This window comes from Stegodyphus dumicola, chromosome X2 (assembly GCF_044657685.1).
Source record: "Stegodyphus dumicola isolate Sdum_Otavi_A_Nest chromosome X2, ASM4465768v1".
NCBI lineage: Eukaryota > Metazoa > Arthropoda > Arachnida > Araneae > Eresidae > Stegodyphus > Stegodyphus dumicola.
The window spans coordinates 5,593,553-5,614,551 of record NC_140781.1 but is presented as its reverse complement, the minus strand read 5'-3'; the positions used below and the strand labels follow the sequence as shown (position 1 = coordinate 5,614,551).

The 20,999-nt window shown below is 31.4% G+C and overlaps 1 protein-coding gene across 2 annotated transcripts in view; it reads right to left on the bottom strand.

The window, feature by feature from the left end:
- Nucleotides 1–20,999, bottom strand: part of Hem (Nck associated protein 1 Hem) — a 144,152-nt gene that overhangs the window by 13,601 nt on the left and 109,552 nt on the right. Inside the window, exons 23-26 of one of the 2 annotated variants that reach the window (XM_085809380.1) lie at nucleotides 18,189–18,319; nucleotides 9,580–9,677; nucleotides 8,090–8,183; nucleotides 4,182–4,199 (exon numbers count right to left, since the gene is read on the bottom strand). In XM_085809380.1, coding sequence (XP_085665506.1) covers nucleotides 4,182–4,199; nucleotides 8,090–8,183; nucleotides 9,580–9,677; nucleotides 18,189–18,319 — 341 coding nt within the window. The remainder of the gene's footprint in view (nucleotides 1–4,181; nucleotides 4,200–8,089; nucleotides 8,184–9,579; nucleotides 9,678–18,188; nucleotides 18,320–20,999) is intronic. The other variant, XM_085809381.1, reaches the window with a different exon arrangement.

The following is a 20,999-nucleotide window of genomic DNA, read 5'->3' as shown; positions in this document are numbered from 1 at the left end:
GCAAAAACATAGACAGGAGGACCTTGCTTAACATAATTAATTCAATAATTAATGCAGTTAACTAATAAACCAATTAATTTACATTTTGTTCAGAAACAGAAACTGTACAGAGGAGAGGAAGAGAATTTTTTTTTTCCTACTAGTGTACAGTAAGAATTTTATTGCAGATTCCACTGGTATATAAATGCATAATTATATTAATGGTTTAATGCATTTATACTGCAGCAAATAATAAATAATTTAGTTTTGCAATATGCAAGATTTAAACTGCGAACAAATGGACGCAACTGCTGTAATACTCTGTAAAAGGAAGTTCTCTCTTATGAATAACTTATGCAGTACAATCAATTACAGTACAGTATTAACAAATGTTCTCTTCCCAATTTCCATACAGCCACCAGTATTTTGATCATACAGGAAAGTAAACTTGAATAAATTCTCAATTACCCCAATTTATTATCTTATTTATGAGAATTATTCTGTAACATTTTGGCAACTCAGAAAATTATTATGTTTAGAATTTGTATTCGCAACCTGTACAACATTCTGAGCAATTTTATAACATCAAAGCTTATTATACAATTTTTGTTTTTTAATGTGTTAATTCACATCATCATAATTTAGTTATTTTTTAACATGAAATCATTCATATATTTGAATGTATTAATTCTCAGTTCTAAACACAGGGCATTTAACCGCATAATACCTGCATGAGAGAACTCAAGCAGTTCAGATACAGTGCAAATATCTGCAATCTAATCCCAAGAGTTGAAAGTGCAAAATTATTAGCAATACAGTCCAATATTTTCAAGTTTAATGAGCCTATTAAACATTTTGAGACTAATGGGACATTACATCCCAAGGCAGATTTAATTTTTAGTCCTGACAGGGTTAATCAAAATGCTAAAAAATAAGATGACATGGGAAGGAAAAAGGCCCAGGCCCCTGGACCAAACAATTATAAGGATGCATTTAGTCACATGAATGATAGTTTACCTAAATAATAATTAGCATATGCTGCAAGTTAAAAAAATCATTTTATAGATGAATGAATCCAATGACGGGGAGAGAAGTATCCTATTCCATAGTTGAGCAAGACCATCAACAGTGAAAAACAGCATCCTCAGAAGAAAATACCTCAGCAGCCATTAATCATGCTTTGAAAAAATTGCAGTGCTACTTGGAATGACAAATGCAGTTTCAAACTCGATTGATCACCATCCTTTAGCTTAGATAAAGATCAATACTAGAACTAACCCAAGATTTACATGATGAGTCTTATAATCTACAACGTTTATAATTATGAGATTGCATATCAGAAAGGAAGTATAAACAAAAATACTGACTGCTTATGACTAATTCCTTAAGAGTATTTCAATTTAAACATCAAAATTTCGTCTTACATTTTATAGTCTATCTCTTTTATATTCACACTACTTGATAAACACTAATTAGTTAATATTATACATCTGAAGTGCAATTTTATAATATTTCAAATGAATTTTTTATGCCTCAGATTTTTCTAAAAATTTGATTTTTCTTTGATGTCTGAGGAATTTTGAAATATACATAAGAAACAAAAAATATGTCACTAATGTGCTTTAAATTTCATTCAATACTTAAGCAGTTATGATTAGCAAGGTTGTTTTCTGTTTTTGAGAAGTCTTGAAACTTATTTAGGAATATTACCACATGAAATTCATTCAGCAGATTTTTAACAAACAAATGTATTATAGCAGAATACAAAATGAATGTTGTGGCCTGGGAAAGAGGAAGCATATTACATGTACAATCAAAAGTCGTTGATCCGGACTCGTCGGGACTTTGGCGATTCCGGATTATAGATCATCAGTTTAAATCTCGTAAGATGGCATGCAGAAATTCTAAATTAAAAATATGAAACCGTAATTTATGAAATAAAGAACAATTATGATCTAAAGGGTATCAAAATTTACAAAAAAAAAGGCTTAATATTTATTTGTTTAATTTATCAAACATTTCTTTCAATGTAAGTTGTTTAAGTTGCTTCGTTTTATGTGATAATACTTTCTCTTTAATTCAATAAACAGACATAATTTTTTGTTCAGTTACAAAGTTCCGCTGTTCAAGTCCCATAATTGCTGTGCCGAGAATACCGACTAACTTGTCAATCGAAATTTTTTCGTTTTCACTAACCTCTCTGTCACCTTCTTCATGTCTTTATCCATTTTTTGCAGCAATTCCACTTTTTGTTTGACGGACATCGAAACATACTTTCGTTTTGTAGATCCTTTGGGAGCTCCAGCATCGGAAATTCTATTTGACATAATCAAAAGTTCAAGTTTACTTTTATAAAATTGTTCTTATAGTCTGCAAAAAATAATAAGCGCATCCAATTCCAAGATTAAAGAACAATGCAATCATCAACATTAACTGAAATAGATAATTGGATAATTTTAGCTTATACCGTCCGTTATACATTAAACGCGCACGCGAAAACGTATTCTGCGCTTGTGCACACACATACGCGCAGTCGTAAAGGTCTTACGCGCATTCGTAAACGCCTTTGCGCACGTGTCAACGCGGCGCACGCGCAGAAAGTTTTTAGCTTTGAGGTCCGGATTATGGGTGTCCGAATTAACGACTTTTGACTGTAAAATGCAGTTAAGATCTCTGTGCTTATTTGCAAGATGAAAAAGAAATAATTCTAAAGAACTTCTTAAGTATAATAAGCACAGCATGAGAAAATGTGCATATGGCTGTAATGCATAATAGAAACATAGCTTTATTACTTCATTTGTTTAGCTGCATATAATAATTGTATAATAAATGGTTTAGTTACGCTGAGTGTTAGATGTTACAGAATGCTAAGTGAAACTGCATTAAATAATAACAATTATTCGTCAACGCTTTAATGTAAATCTGCATATATATATTTTTACATATGTGCTATGTTAGAGACATTTATGCACATTCTTTATTAAAGTTAAGATGAATCTGCTTCAATTTTATTTAATTTCTAAACTCTTAATTCCTTTTACAAATTGATGATAAACATAAATTATTATGTAAGAAGAGCAACTGATGTGTCCCTATTGTTATTAATCTTTTGACAGCCTGCAACTGTCTTCGTAAGATTCTGGTGGTCTTTAAAATCTAATTTCATATTACTAAATGGTGCAACAGCCTGCAGTGCCCTGAAATCTTCCTTGACCTTGGGCCCCGAAGTCCATCAGCATATGCCCTGAGCAAGTGGTCAGCTTGTCGCAGAATGTTTAGTCCCCAAGCAAACCTGGTACTCATTTTATAGACCCATTCAAGGGACAAAAGGCTGAGTCAGCCTTAGCCTTGCCCAGCCCAGGGATTGAACCCCGGACCTGTGGTGCAGCTGTGCAATGCATTAGTTACTTAGCCACAGGGCGGTCACTTCATATTAAGATTGGTATTAAATGGAATTTCTTTAGACTATTCAATATATAACTTACTCTAATTCTCTTGCACTGAGCAACATAGTCTCTTGTTTGATTTGTGCGAAATTATATCACAGAATATAAGTGAGCATAAGTCCTTTCTCAAGAAGAAGAGATATTTCTGTCTCAATAAACTGATTCCTGTTTTCACTGAAATAACTGTTAACACATTGTGAAATTATTGCAAATTTTACAATTTATTAAAATCTGAAGTAATGCTTGATAAATCCTACTAATGAAACTTATAAATCTTTAAAATTAAAGCTGCTCAAATTGAGAAGCCCTTTAATATTTTACTGAAGCATTTAAAATATATATTATTGAAGTCAACAAATATACTATTATTTTTTCAATGCTTTCATTTTCTTAATTTTATTTTGACTGGTTCAAAGCAAATTTAGCACTGCAGACTAGAAATGAAAATGGAATCCTGTTAACTGATTAATGGATATGTTAAGTAAGGTTTTCCTGCATAAAACAAGGTTTATTCTTTGCATTAAAACAGAAGGAAGTGGCAATTTTTGTATTTATATAAGTTTTGAAACAGCATATGCTCAATTCAAAATTTATACACAAACACACCAATACGTGCAGGAACAGTGCAGTACATTTACAATTTTGTTGTTGAAAACATAGTACAGAAAATTGTTAAAATTCTTAAGTAGCATCATGTCTAAAATTATAAGTGCTGTGAACTAGTGATGGACAAAAAGAAACAATGAAAGCTCTTACTTTGAGCCATCTTTGGTCCTATGAGGAAGCAAATAAATAAAGAACAAAACAATTAGGCACTGAAGAGCATACTTAACTTTTTACATTAAAAAAAAAAAAAAAAAAATATCATCAACACCATAAGTTCATAAATATTTAGGGGGAAAAAACCTCTCAGGAACAGCATAGTTAAATCACTTACATTTTTTTGTTTAACATTAAATAAGTATATTTCTAGACAATGAATTAACACACAGTAGAATTTATAGAAATTTGAACTCATTATTTATCATTTATGTGCAAATATGACCATATTCACTACATATATTTACACTGAAAATTCTTATGTTCTATTTTAAAATTACACTACAAAGTTTATCAATGATTATAAAAATTCAATATCTGAGAATACTTCAAAAGAGCAATGAAGACTAATCATATAAAAAAAAAAATGTAGAGCTACACACCAAAAGTGCTTGGGCACCACACAAGAAAAATAAACACTAACGCAATATGTGCATTTAATGATGAATAATAATGTTCTATACGATATAATTATGGTACAAAATCGTACATTTACATAACACTTGCATAATTATTTTATTCTATTCTTAAACAAAGCAAAATATAAACTCAAAAAAGTATTTAGACACTACAGAAAGAAGAGGAAGCACTTCAGTAAGATACTTTCTGAAGATTAATGTTAATCTTCAGAAATTATGATGTTAATGATTGCAGAATATTTTTAAATTGTTGCTACATTTACATCATTACAAAAATGGAATATTGATTCAGAAAATAAATATTCTAATTTAGAGAATTAAAAGCATTTGGCATAACTTTGTTGCATCTAAACATGGGGGTTGAGGGAAATAATGTTGAAGTTCACGGACTATGCATCAACAAACACTGACAGAAACATTTAGTGAAGAAGTCATTATAATCTAAGAAAAAAGCTTCAAAATGAGATTTTACAACTGGAAACGTTTTAACAAGTCTTATCTTTATAAGTAAGAACTGTTTTGAGAAAGCTGGCCAAAATGCTGAAAGTATCTTACTGAAGGTTACTGAACTTACTGAAAGTTACAGCACACCAAAAAGTTTAAAAATCAGTGTTCAGAAAAGCTCACACAGCATATAAAAATTGTTAGCAGAGTGCTCAAAGATTCAAATAAGGAATTTCCATTCCACTAAAAAAAGATGATGTTGGCAGTTGAACAAACTACTAAATGAGTTGCTTTGGAGTAGGTAGCTTAGAATTCCTTGATTCCAAAATACATAAAATTGAATATTTTAACATTAAAAAAATGTGAAGCAAAGTTCTGAAAATACCTGAATACTGCCCAACTTTAAGCAGCAACAGATCATCAGTATTTCATAACTGCCCAAGAATAATTAAAAATTTTGTTAGGTCCAGTTTAAAATGCCACGAAAAATTTACGAAATTATATTTAGTTGCAATTCAACAAAGCAAAAATTTTAAATAAAACATAATAAAAGCTAAATATGAAGGGGAACAAAAAATAATGGCTCAAATGTTTGCTAAAAAATTGATGAAAAATAAAACGGGAGCAAAATTTTAGACACAAAATTATTAAAAAAAAAAATTGTATCAGAAAGATTATTATAGATTTACATGCAAATTTCCCCCCCATTTTTAATACGTTTCATTAGCTTCTTGTTGAAGCAATTTCCAAAGGCCTGTCTACCTTCATCCTTACTGACTTAATTGTTTTTTGCATGCAATGCACAGGCGACCTTCGAATAGTAGAAATCCCACAAGTTTGAAATGCATGGGTTATTTAACAAGGGATATACACAGATTACTTGCATAAGAGGAATGATGCCTTAAGAAGCATTTCCCGAAGAAAATCTCCCCGCATAATGACCTAATGCAACAAACTCATTCATTCAAACTACCAGTTTTTGCAGCTTCAGTCACTTAGCAATTCGTTGATCTCAAAAATTAAGAAAATATCTGGCACATTATGAATGCTTGAAATATATGTAGATAGACATGAAAGCATTGTTTGTGCACATTTTAATTACTGCAATAAAATATATACAACTTTCATTTCAGACATCTATACTGAATATAGCTAATCTGAGAACACTGAGAAAGCTGGAGCAAACAGTGAAATACATATTGAAAACATTAAAACTTGAAATGACAAATTTACTTCTACTTTCTGTGTGTTTCTTTGTCCTGAGCATTATGTTAGTAAATGATCTACCACATTTGTAAACTTATTGTGTTATTCACACTACCATAAATGTTTTGCCTGACAATGACCAACTTTTAGTTCACAGCTTTATGATCCCCTGCATTATTTAATTTTCTTTTTAAAAATATTTCTGTAGATAGTAGTTGTTTTGGAAGTTTTATAAAAACATTCAAAACAATAACTTTGATGTGCACTGAAAATGTTAATGCAACTTTTTGTGAGGATATCATCTCAAGACAGAAAATATTCAGGAGACTTATTCTGCTATATCTACAGTTAATTTATGAAGAGAAACACTCCACGGATACATATAAGACGCGAAGTTGATCACAGGGCCTATTCTTTTCTTTAATTACCATATGTTTAAAAGTGCAATGTATACATTATATGCCACATAAAGACTTCAGACTGGTAGCACTCTTGAATAGTCTCTAAAGTTACTCAGCAGAATTTGTTGTTACTTCTGCTTCGAGTAAGCACGGACATCAATGAAAAAATACCACAGAAGGGACTGACAACAGCAGACTCAGTTCTCTGCAGATAATTTAAATTTTAATTGGGACCTTAGACAGATTCCCAGAAAGCACTGATGCCACACCGCTGCATAACAGATTGGGCTTCATGATGCCCTAGATACAGCTTTGGCTGCTTTTTTGAATATCTGAAGCAAATATTAAAGTAGAAGTCTGCAATCAAACATCACATGGAGTTGACCAAGAAGTCAGAATTCTCTAAGAAGCTTGCTAGGATTGAAAAGAAAGCTGAGATCAAATTTGTTACTTTAGTGAAGTCTATCAAGTAATAGCCAGACCAAAAAGCACCAAAAAAGGGATTTGGAACAACCTTCTTAATTATTGATTTCTTGATCTGTTAATTAATGGCTTAATTATAAAACCAAATTTACTTTGAAATTTAAACTATTGCAACACTTTACATATATGATAAATTCAAAGAAAATATGAAAAACAACATACTCAGAGCAGCAAGGTTAGCTTCCACCCCAGCATGCTGTTTACAAGAAAAAATTTGTGATTCGTGCAAGTGTTAATTCTTTCATAACAGTTTCAAATTAGGCATCTTTGTCAAACTTTAAAAAAATAAGAGTCATTACTTTATACACATAAATTTGCATGTAGTATTGCACCTTGGTCACAAAAGCAAAATTTTGATACAATTCTGAAATCCATAGACTCAATCAATAACAAAATGTTTTATCCAGAAACAAGATTAATTTTGTTTCCTAGTGTTATGATAAAGCCTACGGCATCTACCTTTTAATGACTATTTAAATGAATTAAAAAGAACAAAATTTCTACGCACTTCATTTAATAAAACTGTTTACCAGAGATAAAAATGTATTTTGTTTACTATGATATAAAATCAACTAATAGCAAACTTATAAAATGTTTTCAGCAGTGAATGAGAACAGATCATTTGTCTCTTACTTGGTATTCAATTTGTTTTAACTACAGACAACAGTCTAACTGCATAAAATGATACAAATTGCATCATATGAGGATTAAGGTGAACTACAGAATGCTCATATTATTTAAAATTTTAAGAAATTAGTCACGAATTGGTAATATACCCATCAAAACTAATATTGTTCCTATGCAAATAAATTAAAGCAAGCGAGATGTGAAAAGTGATTCTGAATTAATTACAAAACAGATATATAGGACGTAAAGAGAAACCGGCACTTACTTTGCAATCTTCGGAAAAGTTCTTTCATTTGTTCAGGCTTGTCATAATTTGACCTCAATGCCATTAATATGTCTTTATTAATGACGACTAATTTCTAAAATTCAGATGATACATTGCTTAAACAAACATTAACCTACATAAAACTACAGAATTTACTTAAAAATTACAGAACAACCAGCTTATTTTATTACATATGAAGCAATAAAATTCTTTTAAACAAACTTTGAAGTTTTTGCAACATTTATGCCAAACATATTTATTGAAATATCTACTTTTGGTTCTTTAGTTTCATACTTTGTACATAAGAGAAACTTTTTGAGAAACTATGTACCAAAAGAAAATAAATATGTAGCATTATATAGAAAATTCCAATTTTGTAATTTTCTTCTAACTGTTCTTACACAACACTTAGAAGCTTTTCCGTAATGTCCCTTTGTCTTAGCATTCACTTTTAACATCCAGAGCCTTCCAACTGCACTGTTAATTTGAAAAAGAGAATAAGCAACAAAAATGGATTTTTGTTTATAATTACATACATATTTTAGCTCTGATGTACGCGGTACTCTAAATGAAGGGAGAAAAAAGTCTGGCTTAAACCAGTTCCATCACAGCAAAGAAAATACAAATGAAAGAAAACTGCTTTTAATTTCTTTTCTCGAAAATCAGAGGTTTGAATTTGCTCCCTCCTTAAAACTGCTGATTTAATAAATTTGTATAAAAATTGATTACATGAGACTTTTAATCAACAGAGTAGAATTTTCAAATAATTATTCTGTGTCACGAATAAGAGAACACATTCATTACCAGATTTTACAGACTTCCGTAAACTCAGAAGTTGTAGAACAGATTAAAAAAAAGCACATGAAAACAATTTCTTTTGGACTTTTTACATAAAATATATGCCAAGTATAATTAAATTTTACATAAACAGAAAATAAGAATAAAGAGAATATAAATAATATATTTTTAAAACATTATTTTAAATGTAAAAGTTACTAGTCCCTTCATTTTTGGGTTTCCAGCTTGATCCTTCCTGTCCTAAAATTATGTACGAATATTATGTAACTATTTTCATTTAAAGGGCCAATTCTACTTTTCTTTTCAAATAAGTTGGGTAATTATTCTCAATTTTTAGAGAAAAATTTTTGTCCAATTTCAAAATTCTGACATTATAAATAAAATGCTAAGCTATTTATAATCAAGCATAGCTCAAAATTACAGAAAATATTTTTCATTTACAATATTTGCGAGAAGCTTTTAGCAATAGAGGATAAAAAAGAAGGTAATGGGAGGGAGGAATCAAGTTCACAGGTTTCCTCAAGCCAGAGAATCGGATTAATTAAAAATTTTCTAAGTTTCAATATATATATATATATATATATATATAAATTAAAAAAAAAGAGGACTATTAAACCAAAAACAATTAAAGCTAATCATTTTGCAACATTAAAATGGGAAGCATTAAATGAATAAAGTAGGAAGTAACTTGCCTTCAACTCTGTAACCTGACTAGCTATATGCCACATCAAACTTTCATTTAAATACTTCATTCCATATGGTCCGATCAATTCAGCTAAGGCACGTAGTTCTACAGAAAGATTTGTAAAATAAAAACAGAAATTAGGTGTCATTATGAAAAATAAAAGAACCAAAATAAAATTACTGTTTCTAGTGAGAGGAAATAAATCTGAGCATACTTCTGTCAAATAGATAAATAATTATTAGACAATCAATTTACTGAACGAAAAGAAAATCTTTCAGTAGCATTTAAGTGTTCTTATAGAAGCATTCATGAAATATGATTCTTGAATGGCATTTATTATACTGTTTTGTAAAATAATTAATTTTTCCATTTATCTGAACAATTTTTTAATAGCTATAAAAATTAAAGCATTTTAAAAGCAAAAATTGTTAGTCAGGGACAAACATAAGACAGATTTTTAAATTTTAAGACAACAATGCAAAGTAATAAACATAAAAAGGAAGAGATCTTATCACTGCATAGAAGTACCTACACAAAATAATGCAAAATCCCATATGAATACCAAATCACCAGTGATAAGTATTTGGTCTCATTAAATAATTTTCAAAATTTTGACATTAGTAAATTACTGATAGAGAGCTAGTATTTTTATCTCAGAAATATATTTTTCCCCATCCAAGGAAGTCAGAAGACAAGTATTAAACTCCTATTCTTTCACAAATCGTCAAATATATAATTCTCAAGTAAATAAATGCTCATTTGCGCTTTTGCAGCTGAGGATGATGGTTTGGTAAAACCATCAAAACTAGTGCTGTGAAAATTTGGAAATATAATGCTGATTTTTGTTGTTTGACTTCTAAATTAAATAAATGTTCCTTTACATAAAAGTTAGTTATGCTAATGATAAACAATAAATGTGCATTACTTAAGTGTAAGATTACTTTATGACCTTCGAGGAAATACTTTATAATGGATAGCAGACTTGCTGCAGAGAAAATATATTATATTACAGTAAAAGTTAACAAATCTCAAGCTCCTATGATCTTAGCCAAGGTGTCCCTCAGGGATCAGTTCTTAGCTCCACATTTTTTGTCGTGCATGTGGCTGGAATGGAGAAAGTGCTTTCTTTGGATATAAGAATTGAAATATTTGCTGATGACATTGTTCTCTGGAGGTCTGATGCTTAAAGAGAAATAATTCTTTAACAGTTTTTGTCCAACTTTGCTACAGAGCTGAAATTCTGTTTTAACCCAGCCAAATCAATTATTACTTTTTTTACTATATAAATACATATCAGCCAAAGCTGAGGCTTGATAATCAGGAACATATCTACGAGAAGCACCCTATATATCTGGGGTTTATTCTTGACCCTGAATTCAAGTGTCACAAGCATGTCAAAACATACTGTTAAAAAAGTACAAAGAATAAACACTGTTAAATATATCATTGGTGGGACTGGGATACGACTACCCTCACAGCATATTTGGCACTCATTCAACCCATACTCGAGTTTGAGTTTCCAATTTATCGTTGTGTCTCTGATTCCATCCTGAAGAAATTATAAAAAGTTCAGATAAGTGCAGCTTCTATCATTACTTGTTAAGGCACAGCTGCAATATGGAAAATAAGGCTTGCAACCTCCCCAAACTAGAAGACTAGCTGTCCTTGTTAAATACTTGAACAAATTCTCTAATTATGGCCAATACAATAAAACTTCAATGTACGCTAAATAAGTGGAAAAATCAACAAAGACTAAAGAAAAACAGCCCTTTTGTCCAAGTTAAGTCTCAGAGGCTACTTTCTTGAAACACTGACCCCCACTTGCTACAGTGCTGTTTGAATCCATCAGAAGGATTATCCAGGGTTCACAATTGCTGTAATTTTACTGTAAATAAGAAGGATTTTATCATTGAATACCTAAGACAGGTGGCTTTGGAGGTAACAAGCAACATTCCCAAAAATGCTATTAAGATCTTTAACAGATGGCAGTAAAATTGCTGACCACGCAGGAAATGGCATTTATATTGAGACCCTCTCGAGAAAAGTGACTCTGTCATCACAATCCAAATCACTGCTTTGTCTTTAGGAGTGAGCTGATAGCAATCAATTTGGAACTCAAGGCTATATTAACAGAAAAGAATTTTGGTGATCTATGGGTTTTATCTGATAGCCATAGCTCATTACAACATCTTGATAATTGGATTCTTGTTGGCAACAAAAATCAGTATTTCTAACCTACAAAAAAATACAGCTAATTTTTCAGCATAATGAGTTCCATTTACAGTGGATCCCCTCTCATGTATCTTTATGGAAACGGAATGGTGGACAAATTAGCAAAGGAGGACTGTGGTCTTTTAACTCTTGCTTCTTCCACACTCACTTATCTGGAACTATACTCTTTGAAAAAATCATCGTTATCATAGTGGATCCATTTTTCATCAGTGTTCCATGTTTCTCGGCTTCGGTTCATATGGAATGAAGTTTCCTTGCTTCTGAATCATTTCCTATGATTTTAAACGATGTGAAATTGCTTGTTGAGTCACTCCTAATGCAAATGCAATTTCTACTTGCATTTGGCATGGATCTTCATCCAATAATGCTTCCAATTTTGCGTCTTTGTATACTTATGCTTTCTGCTATGTTCTTTGTCTTCGACATCAAAGTTCTTATTAAAGAAGTAAAACAAAAGTTCCCAAAAATTATGCTTACTCAGCTCAAAACTCGAACATTATTACATGAAAAAATATATGATGCTGATATAAAATTGCTAACATTTCAAGATTATGTTGTTGCCAGATGTTCAAGCTTATGATACGACATTTTACATTAGACAATTTTAACCATAACTCACTGGTGGCCCATCTTTTGAAAAGGATCAAAGGTTTATAACATTTTTATAACAAAGGTATTTCACCACAACTTTTAAGGTATGAGAATCCTAAGCATAACAATATATGAGGAAGAGATATTGCATCATACCTAACTTTCGATGGAAAAAAAATTAAGTAGCAGTAGTTCTGTAAAATCTTGTAAGATGGCATTTAGAAACTATAAAATTACAAATATTGTGATTTATGAAACAATGAAGCATTTATATCTACAGGATATATAAAAAAAAGGGCTTAATCTTTATTTGTTTACATTATTAAACATTTCTTTCAATGTAAGTTGTTTATGTTGCTACGTTTTTGTGCTAATACTTTCTCTTTAATTCTATAGACAGACATATTTTCTTCTTCAGTTATAAAGATGCATTGCTGAAGTCCAGTAATTGCCGAGTCGAGAATTCCGACTAATTTGCCAATTGAAATTTTTTCATTTTCGATAATAACCTCTCTGTCACTTGCTTCATTATTGCTAGCAATATTTTCTGGATCTAGAACCATACAACAGATTTCGAGGTCCTTTGATTATGACTGGGACACTGCCACTGCAATGGAAAAACATCTGTTATATCATCTTCGTTTATGACCGCTTCTCCACATTTCTTTACAAAAATCCATTAACTGGAGAATTTTACCTTTGAGATATCTTAAAACATTCAAATTCGTGGATATCATCTTCATCATCCTCAGCATGAAATATGGTAGCTGGCCATAAACCATGTCGAGCATTTTAAAAAGTATTTGGAGACACATCCTTTCACAATCTTGCGATGCTCCACACAGCAGATTTTATGCTAAAATATTTAAAAATTCTTAGTCTTGCCATTATTCAAAAAATTTAACAAGGATTAAAAAATGTTACTTTATATTTGCACTTCAGTGTGCGCACTATTCCAACATCCACAGGCCAAATGATGGATGTACAATTTGGATGAAAGAATAATGTGGACACATTATCTTTCATTCAAACTTTAAATGAAGTATGAGCCAAACAGTTGTCTATAATCAGGACAACTTTTGCATCACCAGGTAAACCAACTGAATTCAAATATTGCCCAGCCTCGGGTATGAAATGGTTTTCAATCCAACTATTCATTAATGCTTGTGTCATACAAGCTCTTTTATTAGCACGATATATAATGGGGAAAATCTTTACTCCTTTAAATGCTTAAGGTTGTGTATTTTTTCCATTACAAAAAGTTTACACTTGTGCATTCCTGCAGTATTTGCACATGCTAAAATTAAGTCTCGCTTTGGAATCCTTGACATCAGTTGGAGTCTTTCCGTAGAAGTTGCCAAGATATTTTGCAAAAGACAAGTTTCATCAGCATTGGAAATTTGTTCTGGAGACAACTTTTCACTATTAATTAGTTCAATGAATTCATCTGCAAATAGTTCAGCAGCTACAGTATCAGCTAAAGCTGTTCACTTAAATTTTTAATCACCGTGATTTTTAAATTTGGTTAACGAACCTGTCAAATATGTGTACTCAGTTTCCAAGTTCATTTCTTCATAAAATATTTTGGCTTGAGCCATTAGCATTGGACCCGCCAATGATATATCCTCACTGCGATGCTATCTGACCCATTCAATCATCCCTTTCAGCATAAAGAATAATTTTTTTAGTTTATGCCATATACAGTTGACTTTCCAATGCCATACTCCTCGCATAATTTTGACCCCGATATACCTATATATATATATATATATATATATATATATATATATATATATATATATATATATTTTGCCACAATGTCACTTTTTGTTTAATGGACATCAAAACAGGCTTTCACTTTGTAGATCCTGTTGCAACTCCAGAATTAGAAATTTGTTTTGACATAATTGAAAGTTAAAACTTTAATTTTCATAAAATTGCTGTATGATAGCAGCCTGCAAAAAAACAATAAGCTGGATCAAATCAGAAAGATAAGGCACAATGCAACCTGCTATAGTAACATAAAGTGGTTGGAATTAGTAAAGTATCATTTTAGCCTAGATTAATAGCATTCGCTATAGATTATTGGGTATGTATCATGATTATTGGCAATAAAAGATCAGCTGCTCTGCTAAATTTTGCCTTGTTTCTATAGTGCACTAAGACAATTATGCCTGCATTGCATTAGCTGAGTTATTTATTATACTTACGTCTCTTTCTTGCACATGCTTATCCAAGTCCTGAATAAATAAATTTCCACATACACTTAAAAGTTTACCAAGGGCTGACGCTAGATATCTTACCACCTGATGCAGTTTCTGCAGGTCCTATATTCTGCTACCAAGAGCCTCCTTAAGTTCTAAATTGTTGATGCCCTTAAATTTTGTGTCCATGTTCTTTCCATAAATTCTAAAAATTTGGTCGTCCCTTAATTTTGTTGCTTAGTGCTTTCCTAAACTCCAAAAATTTTGTCTTCATTAAATTCTGCAGTCTAGTGCAGCGACCTCTGGCAATGGTCCTGGGTTTATATGAATAAAAAATCAAGTTACTTGTAATTTAGACAGCACTAACTGCAATCTTTTGGACCATGAATATCATTAACAAAGTCTACCTTTAGCACATGGAAAGAAATTTTTCTTAAATTTTTCCTCGTCAACGTTTCTTTGCACGTTTAACTTAAATCCGTAATCATTACCAAGCATAATGTCAACATAAAAGTTACCATAAGCTTTGGTATTCAATTACTAATATAAAACAAATTGTTTACACTTGCTGCATGAGTCATTACTCAAGCTGTCATGAGTTGATAAACCTGCAGTGAAAAAAGCATAACTAAAAAAATAAAAATAATTAATATTAAAAAATCTGAAAGCTTTCAGATTTTACATTATGCTCAAAGTGGAGTTTAACTTTTTGCATGTTACCTTCATTTATGAAACATCATGTTCTTTGCACTTAAACCATAAAATTAAATTCAACATCAATATCACAAAATAATTTTAAAATTAGCTTATCTTTAGAATTTCTGGTTTGTCTTGCTGTACTGGAGATAATTTTCTTTTCATACAGTGTTGCCATTGCTCACTTTGAAATCGTTGAGTATGTTAATCAAAAATTTGTTAACCTCTTCGCGACGGGCGAATCATATATGCATTTCGTACGGACGCATGTGAGGCCCGGGCGGTTCACCCGTGCACTCCTGGAGAACTGGCCAAGTGAACGGGCAGTGCAGATATGCATTTTAAGCTGAAACAATTTTTAATAGCCACTAGATGGCACTCTATGTCCATTACATTTAAACTGAACGTAGTTTTAGTATTCTGACCTTCAGATTGTTTATATTCTGGCTGTTTTTGGTATTTTGCTTGTCAGCTGTGGCTGGGGAGGGGGGAAATCGTAATGTAAACAAACGCAGCTCGGCTCTTTAAATCGCTGCGTGCTAATGAAAACATTCTCGTATCTGATTTATATAAAATTCCTTTTTTATTCTATTTTTTTCCTCTATTTTGTACGGTCTTTTAGGGTTACTGTGCGGAGTTTTTTTACGTTTTGCATTGCCTTCAGATATATTTCCGTTCCTTCTTTTTTTATTTAGGAAAGCCTCACCTCCAGTCTATTATGACGGGAAGGAGGCGCTATTTATCAGAGGAAGAATACCCTAGTATGGTTAGTGAACCATTTACTAACGCAAATGAGAGTACTGATTCATTTTCTAAGGAGTTAAAAAGTGATACTTTTTCTAAGAGTTACAAGGTGATACTTCTCTGTGCTTCGAAATTTACCACGCTCGTTTTCATTTTAAATTTTGTTACTTCTTACTGTAAATAGTCTTTATTGTGTTCTTTTTAATAATTTTAAACTTTATTGATGGATTTTATCAATTAAAACTTTAGAATAATTTGAATAGCTCTTCCGAAAAGTATTATGGAAGATAAGCAATTTTTTAAGTATATTTCCATGTAAAATAAAGAAATAAATGTTTTAAGGGCTAATTTTAACATATATAAGAGCTCAAGTAATAATCTAAAATGATACCAAAAATTACGATGCTAGAAGCGAAACTTTTGTTTTTCTGATTTTTGTTATAAAATTAGGCTTAACGATGCAAAACCTCCGTCCTGTACGGTGACTGCCTTCGATTCTCTTCCGTCCCGCACGAGCGTTTTAAACAAAGGTGCGCCGTCGCGAAAAGGTTAAAGTGTTACAAAATATGAAGTCAATAATAAATTAAATTCCAAATTAGGCCTACGTCATTCAAAATTTAATGGCTCTAGGCACTCTCGCATCACAATGCGAGAAACATACATACATTTATGCAGATTTTTCTTTATTTAATTTCTTTAAATATAACACAAGTTTGGTGACAATAATTTCATAAGTGAAACAAGCATTTAAAGTTTTCAATGCAAAATGCCATGGCTAATAATAATTTGCAGGTTGGTGTCAGGGATAAAAAATATTAGCAGGTGTGAAATCAATGATGTTCCTCTGTAGAACGTTTTACTATATATGTCATGCAGCCAAATTAGTGACTACACAAATTTATGCTAAAATGATCGTCAGGACTCTCCATGTTTCCTTATAAGATGAAAAACCAAATGTGCATGGGTAAAGCATGGAAAAAAAAAAAAAAATGTTTGTGGCTTTGAGGTCTGGATTTTAGATCATTCTGGATATTGGGACTTCCAGATCTTGGACTTTGTACTGTACCATGAATATTATCAGGACCACGAGATTTCGATGGATCAGATATTCTTAAAACATTGTCCATTTCTCTTAGTTATGGGGGGATCAAATGCACATGTGTAAAACATACAAAAGAAAAGATTGGTAGTTGATCTGAAGTCGGGAATTTAGATCATTCCGGATATTGGACTCTGTACTGCACACATATACCCCCAAGAACAGACCCCGCGAGATGCTGCTTGAAACAGTGAGCTGTGAGTTAAGTTAAATTTTGAAAATAAAATAAAGTCCTGTAATATTCTGCATATATATTAAAAGAACTGTCTCATCTTCTTCTGCAATTTGGATGAGACACATGGCTGCTTTAAATCCTGCAGTTAGTTTTTCTAAAGTAGTCTTTGCTTTTTTGATACAGTCAATGTGTTCAATAATGGTTCTGAAAAATTTCTGAACTTTTTTATCACAGAGCCAGGAGACTGCTTCATTGAATTCGTTTGGGATTGAGGCTTTTCTTAGTCATGCTTTCTCGCTGTAGAGTTTTCTACCAGACTTTTCTTCAGAAGTTTCAACTGGAATTAACTGTGGAAAGTCTGCTTTTGGGATGGGAGTTTTAGGCTTCTGTACAGGTTTTTCACACAATGATTTATAACACTTTACCTTGAAACTTAATACAGGGTAAAATGGAAGAGGGTTCTGGTCATATTTTCATACTGACAGCTACTTAAGTAAATATTTCAGTAATTTTTTAAAAACTGATGAATACTATATGAATATATCTTGGCACTAAGCAGCAGGTCAAAATAAAGTTTACATGTATTAAAAGATGCTCAGAATAAATTCATTTGATTGAAGTAACTTTTTATACTACTTGTATAGATTTAAAGTACCAATTCAGTTGTGAAAAAAACATTTTACTAAATAGAAAATAAGATGGAAAAGCCAAACGGAAGAATAAGTACATAAACAATGATGCTTTAAAATTAACACACCTTGAAATTCATTACAAAAAGACTTTAAGAGAACACGTACAGTTATAAAAAATAAGTTTGAAATAGCCATTATTCTAATCAATAAAATGACAGATGAGAATTTTTTATAATACACAACCATTAATGTCAGAAAATTCTTCAGCACTGAATGGAAGTTGCCCCTCTGCAGATAGTGTCACAAATGCTTTTTGGTTTCTGGAATATGTTATGTGACCAGCACTGACTCTTCTAAGTAAGGCCTCTAGATACCTATGGATGTAAAAAACGAAAACAAACTGAAAATTAAAAGCATAATTTCATGTAACTGGTTATTTACCCGAATCATCAACAAATTAAAATGTCATTAGTTTTAAATTAAATAAATAGCAAAATGAAGATCGGAAACTTTTTCATTAAAGTAATAAAAAATTACAAAAAGAAATAACTTATTAATATATAATTTTGTTTAATATTTGCCATTTTCCAGGCAATATCAGAAGTTTACTTTTACAGAACTACTGATCTTTTTCTACAAAGAAATTTTCAAAGTGGGATTTGACACTATTATCTAGAAGGTATGTACAGTTCTGTGATGATCAGCTTCAATCATTGCTTTTAAAGTGCCATCACCAGTCTCAATTGGTCTAATAAAGGATGAGGCATTATGAACTGAAAAATCACTAGAATGGAATCTTGCAAACCAATTCTGGCATGTGTGTTCTGTTAGTGCATCCTCATTGCACAGCAAAAATCTTTTTGGGATGCATTTACTATTATGGAAATAGTAAATAATACTCTTACTATTATGGAAATAGTTGAAAATGTTCATTTTAATATCCCATCACTGATCATTAAACACTCATGCAAATATCTCACTATTTTGATAATTATAATTGCATCATTATATAAATGTTTTTTCTTGAATCAAACTAAAATCCTAAAGGGGGGGGGCAGAATAAAATACCTGTACCAACATGCTATAAAAGCAAGTAGTAATTTTACATTTTCCTTATTCTTAATGCAAATTTTGAAGAATGCAATGTGCTTTTAACAGCTTTTTTTTTTCAGAGCTAAATGAAGTGAGAAAGGAGCATATTTAACTTTATGAGTTCAATTAAATAATTATTCAAAGGAAAATTAATGCAGTATATGATAATCCGGCAATAAGTAAGAGATTACAGAAATTATGCACTGGAAACTACAATTTAGAAGACCAACCTCTTCTTGGAAGATCTGTAGAGTTGGATGAGGGCATTCTGTAAACCCTTTGGAACAGAATTAAACCATAATTATTAAGAACTAGCAGGGGATGAAGGATAGTATATTTTAAATTTTAAAAGAACTTTTCAAGTTTGAAAAATAGCAAAAGTAAGAAAAATACCACACTGTTCATAGGATAACCCAATGCAGTACAAAGTCCGAGATCCGGACTTGTTGGGACTTGGCATTTTTTCTGATGTTTAAATCAGGTTAACGCTTGTAAGATAGCATGTAGAAATCATAAAACTAAAAATATGAAATCGCGATTTAAGAAATAATAAAGCATTTATGATCTAAAGCGTAACAAAATTTACAAAAGAAAAAAAGCTTAATCTTTATTTGTTTACTTTATCAAACATTTCTTTAAATGTAAGTTGTTTATGTTGCTTTTTTTTGTGCGCTGTTATCTCTTTTACTTCTATAGACACATATAATTTCTTATTCAGTTACAAAGCTCCATTGTTCAAGTCCTGTAATTGCTGTGTCGAGAATTCAGAGTACCTTGTCAATCAAAATTCTTTCATTTCTAATACTTTCTCTGTCACTTTCTTCACTATTGGTAGCAGTATTTTCTGGATCTAGAACCATACTACAGATTTTGCAGTCTGTTAATTGACTGATAATTGAGGTAATGTCATCGCAATGAAAAACTTCTGGTATATCATCTTCATTTATTACCCGTTTCTCCACATTTCTTTAAAAATTCCATTTATTGGAAAATTTAACCTTTGTTTTGGGATATCTGAAAACCTTCACATTTGCGGCTATCATTTTCATCAACCTCACCACAAAATATGCTAGCTGGCCATAAATTATGGCAAGCATTTTTTAAAGTACCTGGAGACACATCTTCCCACAGAGCAGATTTTATGCTAAAATATTTCAAAATTTCTTGAATAGCCTTGCCATTATTCAAGAAATTTAACATGGATTTTAAGAATTCTACTATACATTTCCATTTTAGCACACACTTTATTTTGATATCAATAGGCTGAATGATTGATGTACAATTGGAAAGAAAGAATAATACAGATATATTATCTTTCACTAAAACTTTAAGTGAAGTATGAGTCGAACAGTTGTCTACAATCGGGACAATTTTTGCATTATCAGCTAAACCAACCAAAATCTATTGAGCCTCATGTATGAAATGATTTTCAAACCAATCATTCATTAACACTTGTCATCCGTGTTTTTTTATTTGTAAGATAGATAACGGAGAAGTCTTTACTTTTTTAAATGCTCAAGGTCGTTTAGTTTTCCAATTACGGAAAGTTTACACTCGTGTGTTCCTGCCGAATTTGCGCATGGAAAAATTGCTAGTCTAGTTTTGGAACCTTTGACACGAATTAAAGGCTTTTCTATAGAAATTGCCAAGGTATTTTGCAGTACATATTGACAGAAAAGACCAGTTTTATCAGTGTTGTAAGTTTCTACTTGAGATAACTTTTAACTATTGATGAGTTCAATGAATTCATCTGCAAATAATTCAGCTCCTTCACTATCAGCTGAAGCTTTTTTACCTGAAATTCTTAATTGTTTTACATCATGGAGATTTTTAAATTTGGTTAACTAACCTGTCGAATATGTGCACTCAGTTTTTAAGGTAATTTCTTAATGAAATATTTTAGCTTGCACCATTAGCACTTGACCTGTTAATGGCACGCCCTCGCTGCAACACTGTCTGATC